Source organism: Pistacia vera, unplaced genomic scaffold, assembly GCF_008641045.1.
Source record: "Pistacia vera cultivar Batoury unplaced genomic scaffold, PisVer_v2 Contig27, whole genome shotgun sequence".
Classification (NCBI taxonomy): Eukaryota; Viridiplantae; Streptophyta; class Magnoliopsida; order Sapindales; family Anacardiaceae; genus Pistacia; species Pistacia vera.
This window is the reverse complement of record NW_022196079.1, coordinates 101547-127951: the sequence shown is the minus strand read 5'-3', so window position 1 is coordinate 127951 and position 26405 is coordinate 101547. Positions and strand designations below refer to the sequence as shown.

Here is a 26405-nt window from a genome sequence, read left to right as displayed (position 1 = left end):
CTTCATTTGATACAATAACGACTGACCATTTGAGTAAGCAAGATTCAATATTATCAGGTCAATGATAGCTTTACATATTGAAACAGGTGGAGCCCCAATCAATCATCCTTCTCCTTCAGGAAGGTAGGCGTTAGAGAGTAAATCCATCTCTCTACAACTCTTTAGTCTTTACAGGTAATTATACCATATGGTAGGTGAGACGTTATTTCCACAAGAGAACACATTCATTTCCAGAAGTAGACAATGACGTTGATCACAATAATCACGTGTGCAAATATTTGTCACCATTAAAGTCAGATTGCCAGCTTCAAACAATAAAAGCTGGATGAAATTTCAAGTACATGTTACAAAAGACCTATGAATAAAATCTAAAGCCGAACTTTGGGATGAACACTTCAATAAAAGACACGTTCATTGAAAAAATGCCTTGCAAAAGCAAGAATATGACAGAAAATGAAGAAAAATTTTCTTCATATGAATGGACTGACCTGATTTTTTATATACTACAGCAAATAAATCCTTATTCTCTAATCATTTTCACAATCTTAATCATGTAGTTGTATAATTATAATGAGACATGACATGAAAGATTAAATTTGAATCTAATTGTATACTTCTTCTCTGACTTTCACTGCGCCTGAATTTGAGTAATTACATGGTCCTATGTATGCCTTACGGCTCCATAGGAGTTGTGGTTGGTTCCACCATGATTCACTTTTGTTTGGCTCTCTGTGTTCTGATTTCTTCCTTTCCTTTCAAAATTTTTGGTCTCCCCTTTGTACGGTGGAGCTTTATAGTAATTCAATAATGTCTACTAAATGAATATAAATACCATGATCGAACTTCTTGAGCTTCCCTTAAAGAACTCAGAATTAGCTTGCTTGTTTCTTAAAGAATGGTTTCTGGCAGATAAGAAGTCTCTCGTCACTGCTACTCTCAATTTCTATGACTCGTGCATCCCACCTCAACTTAGTTGTTAGAGTTCTTGCTGCCTCAATAAGATGAGTTTCGTCACGAATTATCACCCAACCCTGCGGGAAATATCATTATCAGCGAAGGAAACATGATTGGTACGGACAAAAACCATCTAAACACAGTAGACTTGTATTATTGCTATGAAAGATGACTATTTTGGTTCAAAACAAAACTGTCCTAAATAATTTAGAGGATACAAGACCTTTAAACGTACCAAGCATTCCAACATAAGAAATAATAAAACAGACATTGGAATTTGATAACATAAACCTAAGCAGCAAATATTTCCTTAAAATATATCTGTTAAATACACAGAAACATACATATATATATATATATGGTCTTGCAAGATATTCCATTATATGGTATATGCTTGTCACCTATACCATAACAATTTTTTTTTTTTTAAATTTTTTTTTATTTCAAGAACAGGGTGAAAAATGGATGATAACCAAATATCAATAGAATAGAGACTGTTTGATTTGGGTACCTCTGGACGAAGTATACGATCTATCTCAGTGAATATATCAAGCATGGAGCACCTATGCTGATCTGCTTCAAGGGATAGAAGTCCAGCTGCATGCACCAAGTCATAATTTCTTGGGTATGTTGGGAATGCTTCACACCTGACAGAATTAAAAATCATAAGTGAACATGGATCTCAAAGTTCAGCATGCATTGATTCTTTCAAAATTCAAATATTCTCCAATTTGAAAATACTACGTGTTTATTTTTATGGTTTTTTTTTTAGGAGTGAATGCTCATCCCTTCAATTCATACAAAACAGTATTGTAGATCAATTCCCTATGTAGATTCTCCAGTTCAGTAAGTTTGACACCTTATCATTGCTTACCATAATTTATAATAGAGAAACAGCAACAACAAGTAAGAATGCACGAGATAGGATAAGTCTTCGATTACAGGTTCAGAATAAAGTATAGCACAACTGGGATACACTAAGGTTCACTAAAAGGAAATATTAAGGCACTCAAGAAAGTTGATTTACCAATTATGCAATACACCAACAAAACCTCTGTCAAGAATCATTGGGAGATAGTTGGTTGCAATAGTTGGGACTACATTCATGACCCACACTGATTTCCCTTTTTCCAGTAATGCAGAATTAAAGCCACCAAAATGAGCATTCATGTCCAGCACATTTCTGACCATGTTATAAGGTGGAGAAGGATCTTCATCACCAGGTCTCTTAGGATGATCCGAAAATATTAATGGGGACAAAAGAGACCAATAGTTACGGACTGCTGATTTCCAATCTTCAGTATCCTCGGTGAATTCTTCTTGATCTACACCTGATAAAATAGTTAAAAAGAAAAACTGGAGTTAAATGACGCAGAAAATAAATATAGTTAGCCAACTTTTTTCATACCACAGAACATTTTTCTCTATCATGCCATTTAACCATCTGAAAGACACTCAGAAATTCTATCCAAGAGCATAAGAATTACCGTGTATGGCAAGTTCTTTCTTGTTTAAGTTAGCCCTAGAGGGCCAAGTGCTCCTCTTTTCAATAGGTATCCATCGGTGGCTGCGTGTTCCACTTATACAGGCTTGGAGAGGTAGATAATAGGGAGATTCAACATCATGGACTTTGCTGCAGATAGAAGGGCCAGAACCAGGCTTCCTAGACATACAACCAATTGGTACCAAAATTAGGACCACCTAATATTCTTAGGTACTAAAGGAACAACATGCATTTGATATACATATATATACTTGAGTCAGCAAAATTTTATTTCAAAGGTCGTGTAATGTGGGAAAGTCAATAAAAAGTCATGATTGTTGCCTCACCGAGAACTATAACAACTCGCTTTACTAGTTTTTTTCCATACAACAGTTTCATCTTGCTGTGACAACTGCTCCCAACAGATTTTTTCTGCAAAATCACGAACAAAGTTCCATCTTCTTTGATTCTCCTTGTTACGGAGGAAACGCTGAGGATTGGTAAGTGGTGAAGTCCAGACAAAGTATCCACCTGGCTTCAAAACTCTGTCAACTTCAAGTAAGAGAATACCATCTGTTCCACATAGCACGAGTAAATAATGTTAACTCAATTCTAGTATCTAAACAAGCAGGCTTAAAGAGTAAAGTATCAACTAAAGATTAATCTCCTTCAGCAGATTATATGAAAATATGAATAATTTCTTTGTTTCACTTTGTGGTTAAGGCCAGAAGTGATATGTTAGATCACATAATTTTTATCACTTCAACTCTCCTTTTGCTTAATGGTGATAGAAGGTTAAGCTCTTCATCCTTCTACAGTAAATTCAGCAGTAAAATAATGTAAAAGGACAGGATCATAAATAACATTTTAGGTCCACCGTCCAATTTTAAGTTACACAAAAAAATTCAAAACAGGATTCACACAGGGTGTTGCTGCTTTGATGTATGAGTTTTGCTATGCAAAAAAATAAAATATGATGTGATGTACGTATTTGACATGAAGTCGAAGATTATATCAGGTATTATTTCCCACAAATATTTGACATTTACCTTTTTGGTCCCAATCAATGCCACAACGAGCACAATGCAACATGTCAAAGGAAAGTGACGGATATGGCAACTGTTTTGAAGTAAAAGCACCAATCATTGCAGGAAGTCCTCTCTCAAGAGTTAGTTGAACTTGACTGCCTGAGGCCTCATAATTTGCAATGCACATGGTTAGGAGCTGTTTGGAAGAGAGATGTGCTCCAAAGCTGCCATAACCACACCCTATGTCCAAGATGGTTCTAACCTGCAGATTTGAACTTTTAATACTTACTCATTATAAAAGAGAGAGTAATTAGTGTCCACATGTTACAAGTATACCAGATGCAAGATATTAATGCAATGGTACACTACTTTTGACATAAATTTTATATATGACTGGAAATATCTGGAATCTATAGCAAATTATTTAGTGGACATCAAAGCAACAGAGCAAATTATTTATCGGGATCAAGAGTGAAGAGACCGTGTTCTGTTCTACAGAATTAATGGAACTGGAACCTTAAATGGTATATTACCAGAGTAAGATTTTCAAGTCAATAAAACAAGAGGAATGAATTTATTCAAATAACTTATTGCACCAAGCATCCTATCAACTAAGCTAAGCTAAATAAGTAAAATATAACTGGAAAAATTAGAAAAATAAATATGGGTGTATCATCATCAAAACAGGACGAAAATATCTACTTGTCATAGTGGGTTTCATTTTTGAGTAGTCATTCACGTACCCCAGCTTGAATGAAGTTAGATTCATTTCTCAGCCCAATCATTTCTGCTATTTGATGCGAGTAGTCTTCAACGCCATCAAACATTAGCGAGGCTGAGCGAAAGGAAATCTGCTCTTCATCCAACATCATCATCCTGCAACCACATGGCATTAACAACAGAAACCAAAATTTAGAGTGCAAAGAGAGAGTTCCCTAGTAGAAGAATCTCTGCTCACCTCTTGGTCATGCTTCCAGAGGAAAGTACCTCCTGGGCAGTAATTTTAACATTTGCAACCCAGATAACATCTCTTCCAGTTGGCCACCTAAGTGGAATCCTATAATTCACAGGTGGAAGAACTAAACAATTTTGCCTTGACCGACCTTCACAGTGTCGATCCAACTCATTACCATCAGCAAAACCCAAGGCAAGATTTTGCGATAGATTGAAGCAAGGAACATAATTTTCAGCATCCTGGGAACAAAATTCCAATTCTTTTGACCTTGGAGAACCAACAGATATCTCCCCAATATCCCATAAATCTGATACAAGTTGTTCTTGAAGCTTCCTGAAGTTATGAGATAACTGACTTCTTGATGAGGTTGAAATTGAAATTGCCCACCAAAACGATCCAGTAAGAGCACAAATTACAATCACAACTAAACTCAACTTCAAAAATAGCATCATAAAGTTGTGCCGACTTCTCGGAGTTCCAGTGCTGAAAGGATCAGAAGCAAAACCATTTTCACTAACACCATATTTGGAAGGAGAATTATTGTTATCATTGAAAAGAAACCGAAAAGGAAACCTCGGGGCTAAATAGCTTTGATCAGAAGAGTGACTTTTTTCCAAATCATCTTTTTCTGTTCTATCTTTAATTTCTGAGTCCCATAAACCATGGCTATTCCCGGAGATCCGGATACCGGGTGAACCTCTATGAGTAGGCCTCGACATTTTCCTATAACCTGAAATCCCAGAATAACGATTAAAGTCTAGAACAACGAAAGAAAACTATACAAATAAAAAGTAAAATTAAATCCAATGAAGCAGAGATCTCCAGAACAGTTTTTTGAACCAAACGAGCTAACCCAGAAATGTTTTTCATTGACCCAAAACGCAGAAATGTTATTCACTCAAAAAGATTGTAGTCTTACAAGATCAATCCTATAATAATAGATCCATTAAAAACCACCAATGGAGCCCATCAATAAAGAATTTTAAATACTGACTTTTAAAAAAATTAAGAGCTAACCCAGACAAAGAATAGAAGGATGAGATTTAGATTTGGAGAAACAGGAGCAAGTAACGCAAGTACACTGGAAAACAAAAACAAAGAATTATCGAAATCACTGTCAGTTCATCTCCAGCGAAATTAACTTTCAAAATTAGCACTTACAACTAAAATCTAAACCAAATCCAGAACGACTCATTTCAGATCAGTCCACCGCCATCCAGAAGGTAACGTAGAACCAAAATCCAACGAAAGCAAGAAAATAAAATAAAATAAAGAAACCATTGGACTAAACAAATCTAGCAAAAGGGGAAAACAGGAAGTAGCAAATACAGAACAAAAACACTACCTCCTATATTGTACAAAGGAAGATAATAAATATAGCGAGAAACAAAAGCGCAGAAAATCAGCAGAATTTCATGAAATGGTTTGGTCACGCTACTTAAACATCTTTGTTCTTTCTCCGTGTTGCTGTCATCATAACAATACTTAACGATGTTGTGTTTACTTCAAGTCTTAGCTCCGATTACCTCTCCCTCTCCAACTCCCCTCGTCTTCGATACTGAGAGTGGAAGAAAATAGAAAAGAGATTTTGTATCGATCCAATCACGACAGAACTCGTTAAAACTGAATACTATACCCTTTTTATATAAAATATATATATTTTAATATCTATGAAATAATGATCTTCAGATATTAAATAAGCCAACAATAAAATGTAACCAGCCATCAACGCTATAATTCTAGGATTCTACGACTACTGTATCTTATTCTCGATAATAAAAGACTTTCACCGCAACTCAACCGTAATTTCTTCCTCAGTCAGTAACAAGCTGTTCACTCTATCTTGAAATAAAAAAGACTTATTTTTTATTTTTTTTAAACTCCCGTCCCAAGGGACGATGAGAATTTACTCGGCAAAGGCTTGCACCGTCATGTGTAATGGAATAATTTTGTAGACTGAGGCGAGAGAGGGAGAGGATTGTTTACTTTTATTAATTATTAATTATTAAGATCACATTTGACTTGCATCGACATAAAAAATACATGCATCTTAATGTTACTGCAATTTAGTAATTTGCTCACTTCTTTACTTTAGCATTTAAAACTTACTACCATATGATTTATGATGATCCTGCCTGGCTCCAATTATTTATTCTCCCCACTTACAAATCTAAGCGACAACCCTTTTCTCCTTTTTTACACGGCAATCAAATATTTTAACTTCATCTGTAAACGGACCTCAATCACCCGATGTCGTTTTCGACCCAATCAAATTCCCTTTTGTTTTTGTTTTTGAGCTAAAATTATATTACAAGTGAAATTATGCTTAAAAAAATCGACACATAAGCAGTTGAAAGTTGCAGCAGTGCTTTTTTTAATATTTGCTTTTGAGGTTGAAAAAGGCATAATCTTAGACAGATTTTCAACCCTTAATTACTGAGGCCCTGAGGGTAATCATTTCCACGCCAGGTAAATTACAAGGATACAAATTGTTTTATTTATTTTTAAAGGGATTAATAAAATTATGTGGACCCCTTTTGAGAGATTGGGTCGAAAAAGCAGGAGAAGAATCTTATTCCATTTGGAGCATTACTTGTGCTGTGCTCCTTTACGCTCATCCTCATGATGTCCTGAATACTCATTCCTCATACTATGTGCCACATTTTCTTTGGTTCATCAAATTACTCCATCAACTCACCGTACAAAAAAGCAACCCCAAAGCTGTGCTTTTGAGATTTTTTTAAATATATTTTTTTCAGAAATCAATAACACATTATTTAGTTCATGGATTGACGGGAAAATAGAGACGATAATATAATTATAATGAGTTCACGACGTGTTCCTACCCAAAAAAATGGCACATTGACCCTTTCTTACCCTCAAAATTTTAAAATACTATTTTACTACCCAAATATTAGGTTTTTTATTGATTTTGATGGGAAACAAAATGATTTACTAAAAAACTCCTAGTTTCATTTAGATTTGGATACACAAATACATTAATAAATTACATTTAAACCCCAATATATCTTGATTTTTCCAACAGCCACAAGAGAGGGAAAATCGCTCAAATCCGACCAAAATGGAGGCGGACGAGGCTGGGGGATGGATGGGTTTTGTTGGAGATGAATCGGGGAAGCTAGTGGTGGTGGTGGTGATGTCCAACAGCACCCGAAACCGATTAGATCTTGATTGTTCCGACAGCTGTGAAGGAGGGAAAAATCGCAGAGAAAATGCTTAGATCCGACCAAAATGGAGACGAACGAGGCTAGGGGATATAGAGGAAGGTCAGGGGTGCTTGTGAGAAATTTGTGTTGACGCTTGATTTTGGACGCCAAAGACTCGCACGTGAGAAGTGCTAAGCGGACTTAGGAATCACACGTGATTGATCCATGAGATTTGAATATGGAGCTGAGATTATATATTTTGCAGAAAATATAAATGAAAGATTGGCAAGAGGGAGTTTTTATAGTGGTTCGGATGCAACAAGCGACTCCTACATCCACTGTTATTTTATTGATCTCTGACTATTTCTATGATTTTGCCCGTAAAGCATATAAAGATGAAAAAATACAGTGTTTTTACAGAGAAAGAAATGAAGCTCTAATCTTAGCCCAGCCTCCTCCTTCGGGAAGAGGAGTGCCTATTTATTCACATTTGCACTCAATGTAATGAGTGTTTTGCAAGTTGCTTTGACACATGGAAGGCTCTCGTCCATTCATCTCTTTGAAATGAGATAAAATTTGTGAGAATATCTTTGGAGATATGGGCTTGGCAGCTGGTACAAGGAGACATTAATTGTGCTGACATAGGCTTGACTTTTGAGGCATAACAGAAGCCCCCCAGTTTTTGAAGTGCGTAATCGCGCTTCAGAACTAAAGTCTTTGATCTGAATGGCTGCAGTCTCGAACTGAAGAGCTCGAACTGAAATCTGGTAGAAGCTGCTGGACTTTAGACAATCCTTTTGCTGGACTTTAGACGTAGGAGCAAGCAAAACGAGCTCAATCTGAGCAAAACGAGCTCAATCTGAGATCATAACGAACTCAATCTGAGATCATAACGAGCTCAATCTGGGCTCGACCTGAGCACGACCTGGGCTCGACCTAAGCACACAACGAGCATGACCTGGACTCGATCTGAGCACGTAACTAGCACGACTTGGTCTCGACTTGAGCACGTAACAAGCTCTACCTAAGAGCACAAGAGATCAGCGATCTCAGTGTGTGATCAGCGATCTGAACACGTGATTTGAAGCTAAAGATCAGCGATCAGAAGCCGAGGATCAAAATGACATAGGCGTGCGATCTGCGATCGGAGAACTCTGATGCATGCGATCTGCGATCTGGCCACGCGTTTGGAGAATTCTGATGCATGTGATCGGAGAATTCTAACGTGTGCGATCTAGCCACGCGTTTGGAGAATTCTAACGTGTGCGATCGGCGATCTGGCCACATGATTGGAGAATTCTGACGCAGGTTTGAGATCTGAGCACGTCATCAAGGAACTTGGATGCAGGTTTGAGAATCGGACCTGCATGGGCCACCAAACTGTTGACGCTTGATTTTGGATGCCAACGACTCGCACGTGAGAAACGCTAAGCGGACTTAGGAATCACACGTGATGGATCCATGAGATTTGAATATGGAGCTGAGATTATATATTTTGCAGAAAATATAAATGAAAGATTGGCAAGAGGAAGTTTTTATAGTGGTTCGGATGCAACAAGCGACTCCTACATCCACTGTTATTTTATTGATCTCTGACTATTTCTATGATTTTGCCCGTAAAGTATATAAAGATGAAGAAATACAGTGTTTTTACAGAGAAAGAAATGAAGCTCCAATCTCAGCCCAGCCTCCTCCTTCGGGAAGAGGAGTGCCCATTTATTAACATTTGCACTCAATGTAATAAGTGTTTTGCAAGTTGTCTTGACACATGGAAGGCTTTCGTCCATTCATCTTTTTGAAATGAGATAAAGTTTGTGAGAATATCTTTGGAGATATGGGCTTGGCAGCTGGTACAAAGAGACATTAATTGTGCTGACATAGGCTTGATTTTTGAGGCATAACAATTTGAAATGTAGAGGGTTATTTTAAAATTTTTATTTTAGCCAAATGTTTGTTGACTATACTGCCCTCACTAATAATAAACTTGTGACCATTTTACCCTTCTTTACAATGAAAATTACTAAAAGAAATTGTGTTCTGGGTGCTGAAAGGGTATTTAAACATAGGGTGAGTATGAATTTGTCAATAAGCCATCTTTTGGGTGGGCACATGTCGTTAACTCTAATTATAATATTAGTACGAGATCTGCTCGAGAATGATACATATTCGCATGGGATGGGAGCGATTGTTAATTTGTGTATACCGAAGTTTATGAAATACTAAGCCTAGAACATGGGCCCATCTAGCCGCGCTCCTGTGTCGGTGATGAAAGATGGCGACGTGTCAGTGCAGGTGCAACGTGTAGGATTAAGACTGAAAGCAGAGGATCAGATTGGGTTTTAAGGTGGCTCGTGATTTGTTTGTTTGCATGCGGTGGTGGCGTAAACGCGGGATTTGAAATATATTGGCAGTGTTTTCACGAGATTGGGTTAGTATTGTGTGGGACCGTGTCCATTGTCACGGGACCACTTTGAAGTGTGAGTAAGATTTTTCACTATTAACACGTGGCAGGGAAGTACAGTGTGCTCGGATATTATGATGGATTTTCCTCCGCCAATTAATCAAACTTTCAAAATTCATATTTTACCAATAAAGTAGATGCCATTTGAAGGATGTAATTTTATTCAATTGAAAATTAAAAGTTTGAAAATGATGTAATTGATGATTCAATACCTAATGCTATCCCACCATATTGTTTTATAAGGCAGTAGGCACCAAGACTGAAAACTTGGTTAGAAGGTTGTGAATTTTATTTATTTATTTCAAATTGGGGATCACAACGAAGAAGGTTCCATTCCAAGTCAATCTTTTGTCATTTTGTAGACTTACGTGAGTCCTCGTATTCCTTTTCTAACTTGATAATTATCCCAACAAATCCCAATTTTAAATTTAATTAAAAATATTTTATATAAAACGATGAGATTAGAACACTTGTTTATGAACAAAAGAAATCATCAAAGACGTATGGTGATGTGAGAGATGGAATGCAGACGAATGGTGAGTATTTCATTTTGTATTTGAAAGGTGAAAATGACCCACTCGGCAAACAAACACTTTATCTCCCTACCCTACAATTTGCTCTGCCTACTTTTTATCTATAAATCCATTATCCCTTTTGTATGATACGTAGTGACTTCTCTAATATAGAAGCTGCTCCTGTGGTGTGGGCTGTGGGGTTGCTTTTTCATGGACTCTATTACGTACCATTAATGCGTATGCATCACTAAAAACAGAAGTTTAATTATTTGTTTACCAATTTTTAAATAGAAATAAATGTAATTTAATAATCATCATACCCTTTTCTGGTTTATCACTGTATCTTTATTTTCACTTCAAGATAAGACCTGAAATGGCCCATCCACTTAGATGAAAATTATCCGTACATTAGTAAAATTTTCTTCAAAGGCATTTTTAATAACATTTAATTAAAAAATTATGCTTTATCATTATTATAATAAGAAATGGCGCTGTCACAAGTTTAATTAACATACCTAATTCACGATTTTATTTTAATCCAAGCTGGATGTAGTAAGTAACAATAATAATAATGTTGACGCACTTCTCTTTCCACATTTACCAAACACTAAGTGGATCTTGATCCGTCCGTTGACTCTAATGTATCCTCTAATTAAGTAAAATTAATTGAAGGAATATTAATACACGGATCTACAAGACGGGCTGCACAGCTCACAACCCGACAAAAAAAAAATGTTACTTTAGGTCTGTGTTTTGCCAACTTTTTGACCCGAGCATTAATGAACAGCGTATTATAATTTTAATCCCAACTACAAGCTTAATAGTTTATAGATATAATAATATCTATTAAGGACGCAATTTGCGCATGATTGTGGCGTAAACTAGAATCAAATTGTCGGCAAAATAATCGTGTAGAGGCAGGCCCATGGTGGTCCTTCGTCTCTTTCAAATTATTCGTTACATTAGTCATTGGTCCACCGACACTAAGTCAAATCCTTTACAATTAAGCATTGGCTGTATAGATTCGGATCCTTTTTCTAAAGTAGAAACTCTAACTGCGTGAGCTAATAATAATTCTCTTTATTTCATTTTAATTTATTAAAAAAAGAGTACTTAAACCACACAAACAGAAACTAACTGCTAGCCTGTTTAAGGTTTAAAATTTTAATCATCAATTCAACGCGGATCTTGTGACACGTAATGCCATGTTTACCTTCATTAATTATAATGTGTTAGTTAAATAATAGTGATTATCTCCTGTTTAAGATGGATTTACCTAACTGTTTGGAAAGGAATAGGCCCCCACAGTAAATTTTTGCTCTGGTCATAAATTCAAAATGTAAATGGGAATGAATGAAAAGTGTTTTAAAGAGTTGTTCCGTGACGGTACTAGCTAATAGCTATAAGAAGAAAAAGTACTTGGACCAAAAGAGGGCAGCCGGAGTTTGTAGTTTGCTATAAATTGGTTGGGAACAGCCTGGTGTTAGAAAGTGCCTCATTATGACAATGACATATGTTCATTTAAGTCCTATTAATAGTAAGACTATTCAATATTACAAAATAAAAATAAAGTTTATTGATTTTTAAAATAGAGATGAATGTTGGGAAATTATTAGACATGGCAAAACGGGTTCAGACCCGCAGGTCGACCCATACTCGGGTAAAAAATATAAGGTATAAGTCTAGTGTTTTGTATTCATACCCGACTCGTATTTCATACGGATTAGACAGGGAAACCCGCGGGTGCCCGTTTATTATTTATATATTAAAAAGAAATTGAATTAAAGTTTGAAAATTGAAATCCCTAATCCTAAAAGACTCACACTCATCTCGACTCTCCTCCCTCCGAGGCTCTAACACAGGCGCAACTCTCCTCTCTCACATCATCACACCGTCGCTGACCGTCCTCCCTCCCACACAAACGCAACTCTCCTCTCTCACATCGTCACCTTTGCCGTTGACATCTCCTCTCTCACACTACCCGAGAAATGTTTCCCTCTTCGGTCTTTTGCTTATTATTCTTGTTTCACTCTTTGGTCTTTTGCTGATTACTCTTGTTTCACTTTATGGAGGTTGGTTTACTTTGATGATTTTTGGGGTGTTTTGATGCTTGATTACTAGTTGACTCGTTTTGTTTCCCTCTTTGTGATTTTTGGGGTTGCTTTTTTGCTTTGCCTTCTAAAATTCTATTTGTTTTATGGTTTCAAAGGATCTTAGTAGAAAGCAGAGCTTGTTCGTCAGCTTGCTCTAGTTCTGTTCTTCAGCTTGCTCTAGGGTTGTTCTATTTGTTTTACTTCTTTAGTTTTTCGTTTTGCTCTAGTACAAGTATTGGACTATTGGTATAATTCAGTCTAAATTGAACACGCTTGTTGAGACATGACTTTGCCAATGAGTCAATGACCCACTAGAAGATATTTTTATTTATTAAAAATGGAAATGGAGGGCAAAATAAGGATGTGTCATAGTTTGAGATAAAGTTGTATATGTATTTAGTATATTGTATTGTATTGTTGAAGGAAGGTGCAGATAAAGCTGAATTGATTGGAAATAATGTTCGCTTGTTTACTGTTACATGTGGTTCACTATTACTTATTTTAAACACTCCTTTTTAGTTAACAAAAATTACCATAACCCAATTGTACATAATAAAAGAATTTGAAAGCTATTATAATTACATAAAAAAAATTATAATTAATATAATATTTCAATATTATATATACAACAAGGACCTGTCCTATCAAATGATGTGTTGGGTGTTGCCAAAACATGACAACACGTAAAAAATAATGTATAAAATTGTGGTGGTTAACTATAAAAATTGAAAAACACGAGAATTTTGGGAGTGTAATTACAAAAATTGAAAATTGAAGAGAGAAAAAATAAACACTGCAGGTCTGTCCGTACCCGCATAGGGTAGGATTCGGGTCTAATATTTTGGACCTGTATAACTTGACTTGTTTTGGGATCATTCTCGTGAGACCCGTACCCGTTTTGCCCGACCCCAACCCAGCCCACCCACCGGTCTTGCCCAGTCTAGAAATTATGGGCACCCATGAATATGAGAATGAGGGTACCATTGCATCATCAATGACAAGTGCTGATGATAGATGTATTTTATGTAGCCCCCATAAATTAAGTAGAAACGGTGAGTGACTGAGTGTGTCTGCCCATATTTTTATTCAAGTATTTTCTGTTTCTGTTCATGTAAATTACAGACAGACAGAAAATGCAACTTATGATTAGAGACGGAGAAGACAAATGAAGATGGGCTGGCCCAGGGATCCTTCATGCCCACTGGGCTAAGGCATGGACTCCCTTATAGGATTTTCCCGGGAAACAAACATCCACACAAGGTCACGTGATGTGTTTTTGCAATGGAAGAAGCATCATAATTACATTGCTAATGAAGAGCTAAGGATAATGTTTTGGCTTACTCAAATTAGTGGAAAACCCACCACGAAAAGCATAGCATGAAACTTATTGCTGAATGGTCGGACCACTAGCTGCACAGGCCACTTTCATTTCATACCTGTTTTGCATAATTTTCTATCACTATTGATGCAACATTCAATCTGCTACCAGGTGGGAAGATTTGACAGTAAGGGAGCCAACCCCACCACCATGTCTCATCAAGACAAGTATTGATTAAGAGACTCTTGATGATCAACTTCACATTACAACGCAAAAGATTGAAACAATTCCAACTACACAAGAATAAAATGTCATCAAAGGTAAGGTCCCTCCAGTTTGATATTGCATGTGATGTGTTTAAATGTGGGTGCTTCATTCATTCTATCTTTGGTGACTTAAGCAAAGGCGGCAAGGCAGAGAGTCCATGCCTCTTCATTCTCATATTATGACAATTATGTAGTGTGCATGTGACCTATCCACATCATCTTGCTTCTTATGCGCAACTAAACATAGCAATTTGCATATTAAAGCAGCATCATAGAAATGATCTGAATCAGAAAATGTTACTACCATTACTAACATAATTTTACTGAAGGATTCCGATCATCTCAATGGAAGCAACAGCAAGTAACATCATGAACATGAATTTAACCGGATAAAAAGGTCTTGAAATTTTGGCATCAAGTGGAATGGTGGGAATTTGGCATCATGTATATATCACATCAAACTCATGACGGAAGAAGTATTAAGAGCGATGACAGTCGTGGATAACTAATAGCCAAAATCTCATAAATGAAGATGTGAAAATCATAGAATGCCAGATTTATCAATTCTACATGGGCACAAGATGAGTCCAAGTCGAAAGTACTATTTTAAAGCATGAAAGGAACAAGTGTACTGGGAACACTATTCAGATCAAACTTTTCTTCCTTGTTAAATCTGCTGATACTCAATTATGAGCATTATTAAATCCATTAACTCAACTTCTCAATTCTTATCAAATGCTTAAACTTACACTCATCACACTCATTAATCAGTTGGTGTTTGGCAATTTTGTCAAAATCAGGAGTCAATAAGGCCAATGTGAAGGCAAGAGGCTCCATTATAGATTCTTCCCATTGGAACCCAGAGTGACCAATTCAAATATAAGACACAAATAAGTAACCAAATGATGTTCAATAAGAGAAAACGACTGTCCATTATTGGATTCTAATTAAATGATAATGATAACAAATTAAAAATTCAAACAGTTTCAATACCTAAACAAGTCAGTTTCAGAAACATCTTTGGACTTTTTACGACTGATAGCTCCATTCAACCACCCCATCTAGCAGTAATATGTTTGTCTTTTCGCGGTCCAATTACAGCTTACCATGGCCTGTACCCATATTCCTATCTTCTTAGCTAAACATTATCTTTTTAATAAATCCAGTTAAAATTTGGAATCACTTTGTTTAATTTGAATTGTTATGCAGCAATTGCTAACAGTATGAAGATGAATTTTCACATGTAGCCATACTCTTTAATTGAATTCAGCCTGGCCACATGGGCATGTTCCATCATCTCTTTATATCCACAGGCTCTTGAGTAATTAATGAGAATATTACTGCCTTGTTGAGAGAATAAGCATTGAACATGACTGAGAGAATAAAAAACAATAGTACCATTCAAAAAATTAAAGTACTGTAACATCTACATATGACTTCTAACATCATCAATTAGGGATGACAGGAGAATATTATAAGAGGAAGAATAAGGTCCACAGAATTCATGATCCGATAGAAATCTTTTAAAAACATGTGAAAAACTCCATACAAGGAATGGAAACCTCCCAACTACAGGTCTTCTTAACCTTAAGTAACAAAACTACTAAGAAAAATGTGAACCTAAAAGAAAAGAAAATGGGTCATCCTAGCTTTCTTGAAACCTTTCACATTGTATCCACAAAGAAATGGTCATAACCCATTCATGTCTGCTACCCAAAATTGTTACTCCGATTTCCAGATGTATATTTTACCTGCAGGAAACTCTCTAAAACACTTATTACTACTATCAAGGCTAATTTTTTTATATATATCCTTTGTAAAACACATGAAACATAACACATACATTATTGACACTTCAAAAAATGAAAAATGAGAATTTGTACTAGATTAAAAATTTCTTCCTGCATTATTGTAGACACTTGAAAACATCACTTCATATGCATTTTTGAACAAAGACCATAGCAGTATAAATAAAGCAACAGTAACTATGAAAATTGAAGTTTACACAGTTGGAAAGTACACATACCATAAGATAACCATATACCCACTATACACACGGATTATTTGATAAACATGAAAAAAGAACTTTTCAATTAACAGTACACTACCCGAAGAATATTCACATAAACAAAAAGAAACAAAGTAAAAAATGCTTGAAAACATACACGAACAAAGTAAAAAATGCTTGAAAATATACACGAACAAAATCAAAACTGCATATATTTTAACATAAACAAATAGAAAATCAGAAATGAAAAACCAAGTCAAAAAACATAACTACTAATTCAAAAAGGTGAGTGGGGTGAGAGAGGCTCGAACTCTCGACCTCAGGATCACTCTAAGCTATGAGACCTACGCGCTAGCCAACTGCGCCACCACCCCATTTGCTGACATATTAAGAATTTAATTAAATAAAAAATCTAAAACAGGATTCAACTGATTAAGATATTTCAATTTAAAATAAAAATGAATCCGTAATGTTTATGGAGATAATTTGGAGGCTTTTAAATATCCATTAAACAAATAAAATATCTAGATAAGTGTTTGAAACTAACTTATTCATATAAAATAAATTTGGCTGACTTCATTTAGATGGGATTAGATTTCATTCTGATGAAACAGTATTGAATTTTAATCTACCCCTTGAATTTGAAATCATGAATAGGGTTAGTAAAGAGTATCAAGTGAGGCTATATACAGAGTAGACTCTAAGGTTACCACTTGTTTTGTTGTCGAATTCTTGATTAATATTTCTGTATTGTTCAATTAAATGAGTGTGGATTCCGCCATTTGGGCTTTTTTCCTGGTAATAACCCACGAGGATTTAGCAAATGCCTATGGATTTTGTGGTTGTATTAAATGGGCCCATTGGTTGGTTGGAGCCTTTTATTTTTTCCAATCAAAGACATATTTTTTTGAACTGGAATTATGTCTAATTATAATCACTTCACTTGGAGCCTTCTCTCCATCATGCATGATGCATGGATATGTAAATGTAATCTAATTAATTTAATATTGTATTACTATTAATTTGGTCAATGAACTCAACCAGGACACATTGAATGAATCCAGAAAACTCCAATATTTTAATAGAAAAATAATATTGTTAATAGCCTAACGTGGCAACTGGGCAAGCGTCATGACAAGGATAGTTGGTTCCAATTAATACATTTAATTTCTATATTCGGAAACTGGATCCAAGACACCTCAAATTCAGACTTCTGCTTGGCTTGCTTTCCCTATAATTAATTATTTATTTCATCTTACGCTATCCATCTTCAGGATTTAATTATAAATTTTATTATTTAACGTCGATCTCTGTATGTTTGGATTTAGTAATTAATATTTAATTATAAGAAATATTAATTACTAAATCCAAACATACAGAGATTTGAATCACAAGAAGGCAGAAATTTAAAGTTGGCAATCCATGACGCATTTAATAAGTCTAACTTCATGGAGTCAGAAGCACTTTGTTGATAACCTCGTCCAGATTCCTGTAAGATGATCCTGCAGGAGCAGTAATGGCATGTTTCGCCATCTTCTTCCATTCAGTGGCTTTCTTTTTCATCTCTTTCCCTTTCTCTCCCTCCATCAACTCTCGAACAAGGATTTCAACTTCATCTCTTTTCACGTCGTTATCTATCTCCATGCCTATGCCCCACTCTTTGCAACTGTATCGGCAATTTGTTTGTTGTTCAGCGAAAAAGGGCCAGCAAACCATGGGAACTCCACCACCGATACTTTCAAGCGTAGGATTCCACCCGCTATGGGTCAAGAATCCACCAAATGATGTGTGGCTTAAAACTTGTTCCTGAGGACACCAATTTGCTAAAATACTCCTTTCTTTGGTCTCTGTCAAAAACTCTGGTGGTAGAATTGCTGTGTCACCAGCAACAAGATCGGGCCTAACGACCCACAAAAATGTTTGCTTGCTATTCGCAAGTCCCCACGCAAACTCAATTAGTTGATCGGCCGTCATGACTGCAATGCTACCAAAGTTCACGTAAACAACTGAATTTGGTTCTTTTGAGTCTAGCCACTAAAGACATTCAGTTTCTTCTTTCCATTAAATTTGATCCAATCTGCTTCGTGTCGTTATCTAGGATCTGATTGATCTGAAGATGCAGGGGACCGATGGACTATACAGGTGGCAACATTGAAGCAAACGCATCTAAAACATCCTTCTCCAAGTCGTGAAACGTGTTCAAAATAATCGCAGACGCCTTTTTAGCTCTTTCAGTCTCCGACAGAATAAAATCTATCATAAGAGTATGAAGATCAGTAGTTCTGATAAAGGTGGGGATATCTCTCGACCGGATATCTTTCATGCCTGGTATCCAATCTATAATCGTTTCTAAGTACCCATTTGTCAAGTAGCTCTCATCTGCGAATCAAAGAAACATTTATCATTTATATTTGACATTTGAAAAAAGATGCACGATCAAACTAGTTCGTTAATGCTTTAGAATTATTACAAGCAATTTTATGTTTTATCTTATTTTATTATTCATTCTTGACTATGTATACCAAGTTGAAAAGTATATAGGATACTATAATTAATATACCTTTGAGAGGTGTATAACCCTTCTCAATGAGTTGCCGAAAGTGAACATACGCCATGAAACCACATGCACTAGTAGTCCATAAAAGGACTTCAGGAATGCCTAACTCTTCGGCTACATCAAGAGTGAAGCTCATAGCTCCATCAGAAACTATGCAACTCACCGGTGGAACATCAGAGGAGGGATCGTTTAGCCTACCAAGAAGGTTTTTAAAATGAGGTAAGCAATATTTGCTAGTGGAGTCACATAGAGATGGTATGTCTTGAGTGGCGTCGACATCTGTGGGAGGGAGGCCATCGGGAATGGTTTCGAATCGAAAAGATGGGAGGCCAGTGAGAGAGTCGGGGCCTCTAGATTTAAGAAGGCGTTGATGATTGAGCTCAGTGTTAACGAAGGTGATATGAAAGCCTTTGTGGTGAAGAATTTTGGCTAGTTTTAGCATGGGATTTATGTGGCCTTGAGCCGGGTAAGGTATGCAAACTGCATGCGGCTTTTCAGTTGTTGCCAGGAACCCATTTGCTCTCAAATACTCACTAATAAAGGATAATATGTTTATGTTGTGAGAGATTTAGCTTGAGGCAGTTTTATAGCCAAGTCCAGAAGGAAGGTCAAACAGTGTCTCATCTATGCCGCCTCCCGAGGGATAACGAAAAGTCAAATAAATACCACAGTTGAAAAATCAATGGACTTTACAGACAAAAAAGTAAAAAAAAAAAAAAAAATCGAATTTCTGTTAATAAAGGTAAATGATAATAAATTTTGTGCCAATTTAACAATGTTATACTTATAAATAAATCTTATCAAAATATTTATACAAACTTACAAAGTGATATAGTAGAAAATAAATAAAAGAATGAATATAATGAATTTGACTTTTTATTTCATTTTTTACCATCTCAATTGTATGAAAATTATTATAATTTTTTTTTAAGTATAGTATTATTATTAATATTTACACATAAGTATTGAAAGATAGAATTAATGAAAGTTAATAAGCTGCAAAAATTAAAATGGGTGCTGCGGATCTATTCTTACTCGCATAGGGTAAGATACGGGTCCAATATTTTAGATCCTTATAACTCGACTCGTTTTGGGCTCGTATCTGTGAGACCCGTACCCGTTTTGCCCGACCCCAACCCAGCCCACCCACCGGTCTTGCCCAGTCTAGAAATTATGGGCACCCATGAATATGAGAATGAGGGTACCACTGCATCATCAATGACAAGTGCTGATGATATATGTATTTCATGTAGCCCCCATAAATTAAGTAGAAACGGTGAGTGAATGAGTGTCTGCCCATATTTTTACTCAAGTATTTTCTGTTTCTGTTCACGTAAATTACAAACAGACAGAAAATGCAACTTATGATTAGAGACGGAGAAGACAAATGAAGATGGGCTGGCCCAGGGATCCCTAAAAGGAAGAGCACTTCATGCCCACTGGGCTGAGGCATGGACTCCCTCATAGGATTTTCCCGGGAAACAAACATCCATACAAGGTCACGTGATGTGTTTTTACTTTTACAATGGAAGAAGCACCATAAATACATTGCTAATTAAGAGTTAAGGATAATGTTTTGGCTTACTCAAATTAGTGGAAAACCCACCACGAAAAGCATAGCATGAAACTTTTTGCTGAATGTTCGGACCACTAGCTGCACAGGCCACTTTCATTTCATGCCTGTTTTGCATAATTTTCTATCACTACTGATGCAACATTCAATCTGCTACCGGTGGGAAGATTTGACAGTAAGGGAGCCAACCCCACCACCCACATTAAAGCTTCTCAATTTGCCATTTTTGTCAAGGAAAAAGCCATCTCGGTTGTACTTCTGAATAGAAACAGCACTAGAGCTGCTGTTTGCCCTGCATCCGAAATCACTCTCGCAGCTCCTCGGTTCTATCAATATATACCGAGATGGGCTTTTCATTGACAAAAATGGCAAATTGAGAAAATACAAAAAATGTAATGTCTCGTTATGTAAGTATTCACTGAGTATCATATAGAGAGAATCCAGAGAATTGCTAGCTTAAAAAGGATGTTCGTCTAAAATTTTTATCCTTAATCCAGTTATAACATACTATTACAAAATGACTATTTCTCACATATATAAATCTACATTAAATTTCTTCACTGAGACAGTGTGTGCAATCCTCTCGCCAGTTTGATGTCTCCCGACCACTACAATCTAATACCTGCAAAAATAAAGAAAGCAACGGGGTGAGCTATAAATGCTCAGTAGGTAAATCAAATCTAGCTATGCTCTTACTCTACTATCCCCATTTTTGCTTTACTGCTACTAAATTTCTGCTTGCTTTCTCTCTTTATTCTCAGGCATACTACTTAGCAGTCTCCTATTCTTCTCAAATTTTTCTAAATCCTTCTAAGGTTGTGCTATTTTGATCATTTTATTTATCTTCTCTGCTAGATTTTAACTTTTTGTTTCTTTCTCTACTCAACAAATCGCTAAGTTTTCGTGCTATTTGTCATGTTTATAATTTTTGTTATTTTCTAGCATGTATCTAATTTCTATTATTTTCTTGTATATCTCTGTTTCCTCCTTTTTTTTTTTTTTTTAAATTCTCGTAGGTTTCTATTTTCTTTTCTTCTCTATTTTCATAGGCTTCTATTTTCTTTTCTTTTCTATTTTTATGGGCTTCTATTTTCTTTTCTTGGCTAGTCAGACACACAATAATAAAATAAACTATTTAATCTATGCATAAATGCATGAGATGCAATGCACATAAAATGTCTGATGCATATGCAAATGATCATGTTTGTATTCTTTCTAAAATTTTTTTTCTAATTCCTTCTGGAATTCTCTCTCTTTCTTTCTAAAATTCTATATGTTTTTTATTTCTTATTCTATTTTTCTTTCTTATTGAAATTCTTTCTGTTTCTTATTCTATTTTTCTTTCTTTCTTAAATTCTTTTTGTTTTCTGTTTCTTATTCTATTTTATTCTTTTTGTTTTCTGTTTCTTATTCTATTTTTCTTTCTTTCTGAAATTCTTTTTGTTTTCTGTTCTTATTCTATTTTTCTTTCTTTATGAAATTCTTTTTGTTTTCTGTTCTGGTGTGCCAATCGGACTAGGCTGAGACATGGATTTGGAACCCTGGTCGTGTGACGTATTCTGAAATTCTTTCTGGGTACAGTCCTCATTCATATGCACTTCTAGCGGACTGTACAATTCTGTTTTCTATTCTGAGGCTTCTCATTGATGGCAGCGTGCATGTGGGAAACTTATGCATCTCTGTCGCCACTAGCTAACGCAGCGAATGCTCACAGGTTCCCGATCGCAAAAGCCCTTTGAAAACATGTTCTGTAAATCTGTAAAATAACTAGCTAGACATTTTCCAATAATTTTAAAATTTCTGAAATATATGCTATGCTATGTCATGCATTTATATGATGTCTATGCACGATCTCAAAATACTTGTCTGACTCTGGCATGTATTCTATTAATTCCAAGGCTTTTATTCCTATACTTTTCTAGAAAGCCCAAAGTTCTATTCTAGCAACACGCTTAACTTAAATATTTTCTATTTTATTCTTTATTTCTAAATTATATGCATCGTGTGTACATACGCGATTCTATAAGTTCTACATAATTATGTAATTCTTCAATTATCATGCTATGTAAAATGTACACATACACAATTACATTATGTCTCACAAATTCTACTTTTCTATAATTCTATTAATGAGATATTAAAACGGCACAATTCAACTAGGGAATGAATTCTACATTTTGGACAATCTAATTTCTTCTATAAAAAGTTATGCCACAACTTATGTATTAAGTCTACTAACTTGCCTAATTATGCTACTAGATTTTCTCAAACTTATATGTCACATAACCATGTCATTAAACAACTCTCTAATATTTTTCTAATGTAATAAACATGTCTTGTACAACTTTCTAAATACAAATCTTAATGCCATAAATTTGCATTCTCTTATATGACCATTAACTTCAATTGTTATACATGCCATTCTTTTTTCTTTCATTTTGGCTACATTCTATACATTAATCTATATTGCCATATTAATCATTGTAAATTCAATCTAACATATGACACAACATATATATCTTGGCTAAATTCTAATTTCTTTCTAACATTATTAACTAAACTTTTGGCCAATACAAAATATTCTCAAGATTTTCTAGCAAATTCTATGGCTTGTAATATATAATAAGGCATGAAAACTATACTCATACCAATCAATTTCTAAAATGGTCATGTATTTAATACATAAACTAAACTTTTATTTCTTTGATGTTTATACTTGGGAAAACTTTTCTATTCTTTATACAATAAAATCACTTATTACATATTATTTATAACTAATCTCAAAACAAGAAACAACAATATACTCATTTGGCCAAGCCATTCTTTGAATGACCTTTCTAATTTCAAGCATACAAGCTTGACAATTTGAGGCCATTTGGATCAGGGGTAAATAAGATAACGGAGGTAATATTCATTTATTTTGCAAGATTACTGTGTTTGGGTTGCAAGTAATAAAATATTATAGTAATCTTTTATTGCAAATAATGGTTACTGTTGGTAATGTGGAGAGTAATCTTATTACCTTACTAGGGGCTGTTATTAAAACATTATCGGGATAATATAATTTTTCTTCCCATTTTTCCTTTAATTAAAAACCATTTCAGACACAATTGCCCTCAAATGTCTATCAAATAAAAATTACCCCAGCCCCCCTACATTTGAGAAATTAGCTAAAACACCCTAGCAACAAAAAAGTTTAAAAGTTAACAAAATACCCCCAACCATCCAAGACCACTGCCAGCCGTGACTTACCACTGTCGACCGTCGATGTCAGTCACCGTAATGGTGCACGACCAGCGGGATCTAGCTGGTTGTGTGCCGAAAACGGCCAAATCTGGTGTTTCTATGGCTGTTTCACAGCCAAAGTTGTGGCCATGAAGCGGCAATAGATCTGCTCATGAAATGGCATGGCCAAATATCTGGCCTTTTCACAACCAATTTGTGGCCGTTTCACCGTCACATTGAAACGACCACATCTTTGGCCGTGAAATGGTCATATATCTGGTCGTTTTCTAGCCATGAATTTGTGATCCATGGGGCCATTTTTTACTTTGCCCGCGCACGGTCGACCATATACGGCGATTCGTGCGCCGTTCTATCGACTGCCAACGGCGGCTGGCGGTGGTGGCTAGTTGCTGACAGTGGCTTGGGGTGGGTGAGGGTGATTTTGCTATAAATTAAAGTTTTATATGGCTGGGTTATTTTAGCAAAATTTCGAATATAGGGGGTTAAAAAAAATGATTCAAAAATAATAATAAAAAAAAATACTATTTTATTAATATTTAAAAATGAGGCCAATTTAGTAATCTGTATAATATACTCATCCATTTATCCTCCTAACCAAACATATTATTCACCAATTTATTCGAACCAACCAAACATATTTTTTAAACATTTCCAGTAATCTTCAAAGTGATCTTTCTTTCCGTTAATATAATATACCCCTATAATAAAACATTATATGATCCAAACACCTCTTATGGTGGCATATTGTAATATTATAATATAATCACCCATCTTTTACTATCATCAATACTACACTATTGCAACAATTTAATATACAATTCTTGCCATCATTTTTCTAAAGTCATAAGTTTCAAAACTCATAATTCAATGACTAAATACAATATGTCATTCAAACTAATGCTAAAAGTTTAAGCAACTTGAACCATGCACTAAAGGACATTCCTTTCATTGAACTAACATAACCAAGTGTTATTCTAAATTTTGGCATAACTAAATACATTCTTGAATACTAAAACTTACACTTGGTTAAGCCTAACATAACCTTTCAACTCCAATTCTTTCCTCTCTCAAACAATTTCTTCAACAAGACTTAACAAACTCATGCATGCATTTCCCTTTGAATTTTCATCAAACAATTCATATGCACATGCAAATATTTGGTTGGCCACACTTCCACATCTCTCCAAATCCACCAAAATTGGAGCAAAAACTCACCAAACTTAACTTCAATTCTGGCCGGATTCAACACTTCCAAATTCCAACATCAACACTTCAAAATTTCATCCAAAGTTCAACCAAAACATCACATCTATATAACTACTCATCTTGGCTGAACTTTTACACATTATTCTCCATCAAACAAGCATCTAAACAGCCAATACTTCTTATCATACATCATACACAAACACTCAAGAATCAACTTACACATATACTACTCAAATTAAAGCTTAGATTGAGTTTACTTACCTTGAATTTGTATAACACTAATGATTCAACCTTCCTTTACTAAAATTCTTTTCCTCTTGGACCTTTGGATGCTTTAGGATTGAAAATCTACAAAAATTTAAGCTAAACCCTATGATTTCTCTTTAAAATTTGATGAAGAAGCTTGAGAGAAAATGGATGAGAGGTGGCATGCTCAAGGGTGAGAATGGTTAGGGTTTTGTCAATTGAAGCCTTATATTTATTACATTCCCATTTTGCCCTTGCACTTTTATGATAATTCCAATTATGCCATATATGCATTTACCAATATACCCCCACTTTCAATGGATTTAACACATATTCTTGGTTATTTTCACTCCCCACTTTTTCATCTAGTTTTGAGTAAAAATACCATTTTACCCTTATTCTTTAATTTATTTCTATTGCTTTACGAATACGTATTTATCTTGGCATCACATCACATGTATTTTTCATAATCTTTCTATCACTCTATTCTCACGGCTAGCACACTTAACACATTATATTTATCATACTCAATTTTCACTTGAACACATGATTCTGTGTGAAATGACCATTTTGCCCTTATTGAAACTTTTATGGAATTCCTCTATAAAACTAGTTAAATATATTCACTATGACTATAAAATAATCTCTACCATATTTCTGAATGTGGGTATTACATTTCTCTCCCCCTTATAAGAATTTCATTCCCGAAATTCTAGCACTTTCATCTCTTGCTTTACCCATCGCATAGCCTTCTCTACTTTGTGATTCCTTCAGAGGACTCTCACTAGTGGAATATTCTGATCTCAGAATTTTATTATCTTTTTGTCCAGTATTTGAACTGGTTGTTCTGTATACACTAGATTCTCTTCTAATTTCCTCTTCATTGTCGTCGATACATACGAATGATCACTCACTAACTTGCCAAGCTACACGACATGGGATAGATCAAGTATCATAGCTGTACTACAATAAATCTACAGGTTCCCTTGTCCGTTCTTTGCGATATCTCAATTGGGCTTAAATTTCTTAGAATGATTTTCTTATCTATGCTGAATCTTAAGGCATATTTATGAGGGCAATTCTTAACAAAAACTCTGTTACCCACTTGGAATTCCACATTTCTTCTTTTAAGTCTGCATAACTCTTCTGTCTTTCTGGGGCTCAACGTACTATTTCCTTGGGTATATCAGATATCCTGACTATCCTTCTGGCATATATTCGGGCTAACTATTCTTATCTACTTCTATGGTCACTCATAGAGTAATATATCTCTTCTGCACTCGCCAACTTATTTTCTTGTGTCATCACTTGTCAACTAATTATTCTTCT

General features: G+C 35.3%; 1 protein-coding gene, 1 non-coding gene and 1 pseudogene across 4 annotated transcripts; all 3 read right to left on the bottom strand.

The window, feature by feature from the left end:
• Positions 1–249: 249 nt before the first annotated feature.
• On the bottom strand, positions 250–6066 carry LOC116133420 (probable pectin methyltransferase QUA2). Of its 3 annotated transcripts, XM_031419122.1 has the most exons (10): positions 5582–5653; positions 4994–5150; positions 4424–4903; positions 4209–4341; positions 3487–3727; positions 2785–3010; positions 2442–2617; positions 1982–2285; positions 1466–1601; positions 251–1031 (listed from the first exon to the last, which is right to left on the bottom strand). In XM_031419122.1, exons 1-10 carry the CDS (start codon positions 5613–5615, stop codon positions 873–875), a joined length of 2046 nt encoding a protein of 681 aa, XP_031274982.1. In that variant the 5' UTR covers positions 5616–5653; the 3' UTR covers positions 251–872. The 3 variants fall into 3 exon arrangements, with proteins under 3 accessions (XP_031274981.1, XP_031274980.1, XP_031274982.1); XM_031419121.1 differs by lacking the exon at positions 5582–5653 and adding an exon at positions 5766–6066 and having other exon boundaries at positions 250–1031; positions 4424–5150; XM_031419120.1 differs by having other exon boundaries at positions 250–1031; positions 4424–5150; positions 5582–5656.
• A 10472-nt stretch (positions 6067–16538) lies between these two features.
• TRNAM-CAU lies at positions 16539–16622 on the bottom strand. The gene is given in 2 exon segments: positions 16539–16574; positions 16585–16622. It is a non-coding gene; the product is annotated as a tRNA-Met (tRNA).
• A 1041-nt stretch (positions 16623–17663) lies between these two features.
• Positions 17664–20735, bottom strand: LOC116133451 (annotated as a pseudogene).
• Positions 20736–26405: the final 5670 nt, after the last annotated feature.

Excerpts from the sequence above, each read along its gene's own strand:
- LOC116133420 (XM_031419120.1), bottom strand. The coding sequence starts at position 5,615 with ATGAGTCGTTCTGGATTTGGTTTAGATTTTAGTT. Across the intron at positions 2,618-2,784 it reads GCGAGTTGTTATAGTTCTCG|GAAGCCTGGTTCTGGCCCTT; the intron begins GTGAGGCAACAA and ends TTGTATGTCTAG. Across the intron at positions 1,602-1,981 it reads GTTGGTGTATTGCATAATTG|GTGTGAAGCATTCCCAACAT; the intron begins GTAAATCAACTT and ends TAATTCTGTCAG.